Raw genomic sequence first — 6,455 nt, 5'->3', positions numbered from 1 at the left:
TTGCCGGTGCGTGTACTGCAACACTGCCAAGCCCTCCTTGCTGCACCTGCACGACGCACTCGTGGACAGGACAGCCACTTCTTCTTCATCAGCAGGTGTCGGAGGTTACAAAGGCCCTGGCTGACCTGTTTGTGCACTGGCGCCCATTGTGCACAACAGGCGCTTTGCTGTCCGCAGCACTTTTGCACAGGGCAAGTGAATCGTCGCTTTCTAATTACTATATTTTAGTACCCACGACTACTCGTTAATGGAATGCACAGCCCCCAAAAAATACTCGACTTGAGCGTTGGTGCCTGCACCGGTGGGTGCCCTGCTCGCTTGCGCCGTGCACCTTTTGCAAGCGCGTGTATGCACTGGAACCACGTCGTACTTCATGCACATTTCCGCACTACTGAACCAGAAAGCCACCACTTCTCACGACACAACTGCATTCACGGCCACCCGAGCACACATCGTTGCCCGTGCAGTGTCGATTTATGTCATCCCTGTGCATGTGCATCACACGTCCGCAAGTTGTACTGCTGGACATCAAGATTGCTCCGGCTTACTTGGCCATCGTTCTTTTTACAGCACATATATAGGAACCCAAGCAAGTTGGGCGCCCCAAGTTCAGGTTATTTGCCCCCGCCCCTCGCTGTGGCGCAACACGGGCGGCATGCAACGGTGGTCTTTGGCAAGTTTGCTACCCATTTGCAAAAAAGCATTGCTGTTCAGGCGCTTATATCCGTCCTTTACTCTTGGTCGCGCCTATATGCATATATAGGGCGGTGACCACCACCCAACACGAAATTATACGTACCCAATGGTATGCGTGCGTAAAGCGCCCATGCATGGTGGCCTGACTTCAACGTAACTATGCAAGCACGAAGGCCATTGCTTCAAGTCATGGGACCGGCCTATTCCAATTTCGTTCGTTGCAACCTCCTAAGCAGTTGGTGAAGGGGCAAGCATGGGCGCGGGCGCAAGGTCAGCGCTGCCATCCCTGCACCAAACCAACTCAATTCTATGGAGGGCCCTGCGCTCCTTGCTTGAAAGGCACACAATTGTAGTACGAAAATAATGGCAACAATCGATCTTGCAGTACGTTTGGGGGGAGATGCGCGGTGCTCTGGCAGGTGCATGTCTGATCTGCTGGTGTGATACGTCACAGCATTAAATTTCCAAACTTCCTTGCATAGAATCGCAGTCTCACCTTCGTTGCATAGAGATTGTGAGCGAGGGCGCCCGTTCATGCCCCCCCGCGCAGTCAGTTGCATGTTGGAGCCCCTTACAAACAACAATTGTGCACGACTTCCTGGCTCACTCTCAGCACGTTATGTCATGCCCTTGAAAAATGATAGTCTGTGTGCTTGGTGCTGATCCAACTCTCCTTGTGCACTGGCGTGTGTTTTTCCGAAGGGTCAACACTGGTCAAACCAGGCCTGGGCCTGGATCGTACCACTTGCAGGTGAGACGTGAGAGCCACCACGCCTGCTGCTGTATGCGCCATGGCATCACGAGCTTTGATGACCAACCTGCTGAAGCCTCGCCCGCCTGACAATGGTCGAAGAGTGGGGACCTGCTCGTACCCCGTTCTGACTGGTAGCTCAGTAGCCTGGTGACACCTACTGTGTCCGGCGTCAAGCAGCGAATGAAGCTCGCAGCGCGAGCTGTAACAAAAGTTCACACAAATACCAGTCAACAACTCTGTATGAAGTTATCCCGCCCCGCGGCAGCTCTGCTGCATACCCCGCCTGATCTGCTCGGGTCACTGCGCATGGTACTATGATCGCTTCTCATACGCAGCTTCATGAAAGCAAAGCTTGCGCTGTTTGCTTCGAGTCTGCAACTTGAAGCAGCGCAGCCTAGGCGTTCGTCGCACAGCACACGTTCGCGAGCACTGTGCGCGTAGCTTGCAGAAGATGCCCCCCAGCCCGGCTGTGGCACGATACCTTTACACCTCCATTGGAAACCGCAGTACAAGCGCCACCAAGGGCACCACCGACACCCACGCGTGCCAAGAGCAACAGCACAGGTAGCAGCGGCAGCAGGAGCAGCAGCTGCAACAGGGCCACCATGGAGGGCACGAGCGGCGTGGCCAACGGCCACACCAGCACCCTGGAGCGCCGTACCGCCTCTTCGCAGTCGCCGCCCTCTGCACCTTCAAATGATGCGGCTCAGCACCTGGACAAGGCGCCGCCTGCAGTGGGCCCGGGAAAAGGCGACGCCCTCTCCAAACCATCAGCTGCCCCAGACTTGGCGACAACGCCCGCAGAGGGGAGAGCGCCTGCGGCAACCGTGCCTGCACAGGGGCAGCAGCAGCAGCAGCAGGCGGGGCAGCAGCGGGAGCAGCAGGGCAAGCAGCAGGGCAAGCAGCAGGGAAAGCAGCAGGGGAAGCAGCATCGTGACCTGCAGCAGGAGGAGCGGCCAGGCAAGAAGCGCAAGGCCGGCCCTGCTGCCGCAGACAGCGGCAGGGGTCAGCCCCAGGGCGGCCCCCCAGCGCCAGCAGCGAAACCCCCGGCGTCGCCCGCAGCGGCGCGAGCGGCGCCGGCCCCGCAGCCGCGGCCGTCCCAGGAGCGACCTCGGCCGGCGACCTCGCAGGCGGCCGCTGCCAGTGCGGGGCCACAGATTTCTGGCAGCAAGGTCCAGCTCACGGCCAAGCCTGTCAGCAAACTCCTCAAGCCTTCCCCCAGCAAGCTGCTGACCAAGAAGCCCAAGCGGTCAGTCCAGCTGCTCCCCCCCGACAAGCTGCCTCCCGCCCAGCGGCCAGCGGGTGTGCGCCCGGCGCCCAAGGGTGGAGTCGGCGGGGCGCCCGGTGCGGCTCCGCAGAGGATGCCTGCCGCAGCGGGAGCAGCTGCGGGGGGCCAGCAGACGGAGCGGGAGCCGAAGCGTCTGCCGGGGGCCAGGGAAAAGGGTGAGCCGAGCAGCACTTTGGTGGCGGCAAAGCCCCTGCAAGGGGAGGTGCAGCAAGGTCAGCAGGCCGGGGCGCGGCGGCCGGAGCGGCAGCAGCCAAAGGAGCAGCAGCAGCGGCAGCGGCCGGAGGAGCAGCAGCAGCGGCCGGAGGAGCAGCCGCAGGAGCAGCAGCCGGAGGAGATTCAGCAGGAGCAGCAGCCGGAGGAGCAGCAGCAGAAGCAGCAGCAGCGGCCGGACCAGCAGCAACAGCCGCAGCAGCAGCAGCAGCAGCAGCAGCAGCAGCAGCAGCAGCAGCAGCCAGAACAGCAGCAGCGGCCGGGGCAGCAGCAGCAGCAGCAGCAGCAGCAGCAGCAGCAGCAGCAGCAGCAGCAGCAGGCGACAAAGCGTCGGCGCCAGGACGCCGAGGTGGGGACGGGCAGCGAGAACGGCAGCGGCGCCAGCGCCCATGACGCACCCGGCGATGCAGGCCCGACTGGGAGCAGGCTGCCAGAGGCGCCGCCGCAGCGGCCGCAGCAGCCACAGCAGGCTGCCAGGCTCGCCCCCAGAGCGGGCGGCGGGAGGTCACAGCTGGACGACCCGCGGGGCGAAGACGAGCAATACGTAAGAGCGGCGCCGCGCGGCTGCTGTTTTAAAACCCGCCGCACTCTGACTTGAAGCCCGTGCGAGCGCCCTGCTGCCCGCGCAGCCGCCCCCGCCCCGCTGCCCGCGCAGCCGCCGCCGCCCCGCTGGCAACGGCATGTGCACAGCTGTGCCACCGCCTGCGCCGGCTCGTCCATGCCCGCCGCCACGGGCTTTTGTGAGCTGCGGCTGGCACGCGAGCTAGTGGGCGTGGTGGGGACAGTCTGCGGCGTCCAATAGTCGAGCAACCGTCTGTTAAAACAATCTGCACTGGCCACTCATGTCTTGAGCAGGTGGCCGAGACCATCAGGGAATACAACAAGCGGCTCAAAGTCAACATTGACCAGGGGGTGAGCGCGGCCTAGGTGGTCTCACAGGCGGCGCAAAGATCTGATCAAGCCCCTCGGGCAGTCTGGGGGTCACACGCATGTGTCGGCCCTTGGCGCCCCTGCGGCACTCGCGAGACCGCGGGCACGCCCGCTCAGGCGCAAGTCGCCAGGCCTGCACCCGCTCAATGTGTCTGCTGGTCTGCTGCTGCCTGTTACAAGCCCCAGTCCTCCTACACACACACACTCACACACACACGTGCGCGCACCCTCCGCTGCCGCAGCGCGCAAAGCCCGACATGATCGCGTTCAAGGAGACCAAGGGCCGCCTCAAGCCGCCGCGCTTCGGGGAGATCCCTGGCGTGCGCATCGGGAGCGAGTGGCACGGCCGTGGGGAGGTCGCCATCGTCGGGCTGCACACGCAGATGATGCGGGTGCGAGGGGCGAGGGGCGGCGCGGAGCCGCGGCAGGTCGCGCACGCGAGCGGCGGTGCCGCGCGCGGACTGGTGCTGCATGAGCTTCGGGTCATGAAGTGGGCAGCGTCTCTCTGACCCCTGGGCGCTGGCTTGCGGCCCGCGGCGCCACACATGCGAACACACGCACGCACACACACACACACACATACACACACACACGCACACACGCACACACACACGCGCACACCAGGGCATTGACACCAAGGCGGACGCCCTGGCCAAGGGGGCATACGCCATTGTGCTGTCCGGGGGATACAAAGACGACCACGACACAGGTGGGGACAGGCTGCAGGGGCGGCGGGCGAACACGCCATTGTCCTTCTTGAGGGAGGAAGGTGCCCAGGGGATTGGGCAGGGTGTTCTGGGATACCCCTGGGCCATAGACGCGAAGGGGTGCTGGCTGCTGGCAGTGAAGGGCCCGTCAGGAGTCCAGACAAGGGAGTCGAGGCTGGCCGGTGCCTGCGCTGTCTGAAGGTAGAGAGCACCCTTTCTGATTGTGTGCGCTTTCGTGCGCTGTGGACGCGCAGGCAGCGAGATGTGGTACACGGGAGAGGGTGGCCAGAAAGGTGCCAAGAAGCAGGTGGGCGGCCTGGCGGTGTGCGTGTGCGTGGGCACATGTGTACTTTGTGTGTGCGTATGTGCGAGGGTGTGTGCATGTGCGCGTGTGTGTGTGTGAGAGAGAGAGAGAGTGTGTGTATGTGATTACATGTGTGTGTGTGTGTGTGTGTGCGCGCACGCTTGTTTTTGTACTAAGAGCATGTGGCTGTGTTCTTGTGTGCGAGCGTGTGTGTGTGCATGCAATCCTATTTCTGATATTGCAGACACACCTTGGCTGGGGATCCAGGGCGAGTTTGGCTTCAGCCCAGGAGGGGGGTCTGTGTCGGCTGCGTGTGGGCGCCCGGCCAGTGACGTTGCGGCCTTGTGCCCTGCCTCGAACCCCCAACCACCCCTTGCACCCGAAAGGAGCCCCGCTCTGCGCCTGCCAGCACCTGCATGCAGCAGCAATCCACATGCGCAACCTCTCTCCTGAGCCTGGTCAGCTTCCTCCTTTGAAACCCTTTCTCCCCTCCGCGGCCCTGCCTTGCCCCTCCTCTTCCATCCTTCCACCACTCCCCCTTTCTTTTTGGACGACAACGGCATCCAGGTTTCATGCACACTACCACCCGCACTTGCACCCCACCAGGTGTGTGACCAGGAGTGGAAGGGTGGCAACCTGGCGCTGCAGAACAACGTGCAGTCGGGGAAGCCTGTGCGCGTCATACGCGGCAAGGTGGGTGCGCGTGTGCGCGCGTGTGTATGTGCTTGGCATGTGTGTGTGTGCGCGTTTTCAGGCCGCATTGACATTCAGGGCGAGGGGCATTCAAGGCGAGGCAGCCCTCTCCAGCGGGCGTGCCGCGTTGCTGGGGCGTGACAGCCGCCTAAACTCGTGGCCAGCGTCCGCCCCTCCACCCACGCGCGCAAGCAACGCACGGTCGTGCTGCATCCCTCCCTTTTCTTGCGCGATGAAAGCGTCGCCTCCAGGAGACCTACATGCGACCAAAGCACTCGATCTCATTGACTCACACCGCCGGCGGCACCCACTACATTCCAGGTCGGCCCCAACAACGAGCGCATCTATGTATATGAAGGCCTCTACAAGGTGGTGCAGGCCAAGATGGAGAAGTCCAACGACGGCCCCCTGATCTGCAGGCACGGACGTGGACGTGGGGAGGGGCTCAGCGCGATCTGGCGGGCACCCTGTGGTCTATCAGGCACTCTCTGATCTGGATCTGCACCATTTTGCAGATGCCTGCCAACAATGCAACGGACGACGCGGCCTTCAGCAATCCTCGATCTCGACTCAAGCGCTCCGATGGCACCCCGCTCACAGGCGGTCTGACGCAGCACGACGCCTGCTCGCCTGTCCGCCCACCAAAACCCTGAGACTCTCAAACCGCCCAAAATCCTCGCACCCCCAGGTTCAAGCTTGAGGGCGTCCCGGGGAAGCACGTGGTGAGCAGCAAGGCGTCCTATGGCTTCCTGAACCGCACCAAATGGGAGTCCCTGGCGCTGGTGCGGCGCGAGCTGGCCGGCGCGGGCGCGGGCGGTGCGGGTGCAAGGGCGGGGGCGCCCGCAAGGAAGAAAGCCAAGGGCAGGTGGGGCC

General features: G+C 63.1%; 1 protein-coding gene across 1 annotated transcript; it reads left to right on the top strand.

Annotated features, from left to right (window-relative positions):
* Nucleotides 1-2,055: 2,055 nt before the first annotated feature.
* MNEG_12741 (putative histone-lysine N-methyltransferase, H3 lysine-9 specific SUVH9) lies at nucleotides 2,056-6,074 on the top strand (the record flags this gene model as incomplete). The annotated part of the gene is made up of 7 exons (XM_014038787.1): nucleotides 2,056-3,297; nucleotides 3,804-3,860; nucleotides 4,121-4,270; nucleotides 4,503-4,587; nucleotides 4,840-4,892; nucleotides 5,496-5,582; nucleotides 5,904-6,074. The coding sequence occupies 7 exons, from the start codon at nucleotides 2,056-2,058 to the stop codon at nucleotides 6,072-6,074; spliced, it is 1,845 nt and encodes a 614-aa protein (XP_013894241.1).
* Between the last annotated feature and the right edge of the window lie 381 nt (nucleotides 6,075-6,455).

Source organism: Monoraphidium neglectum (genome assembly GCF_000611645.1).
Source record: "Monoraphidium neglectum strain SAG 48.87 unplaced genomic scaffold scaffold03409, whole genome shotgun sequence".
Classification (NCBI taxonomy): domain Eukaryota; kingdom Viridiplantae; phylum Chlorophyta; class Chlorophyceae; order Sphaeropleales; family Selenastraceae; genus Monoraphidium; species Monoraphidium neglectum.
This window is presented reverse-complemented; position numbering and strand designations above follow the sequence as displayed.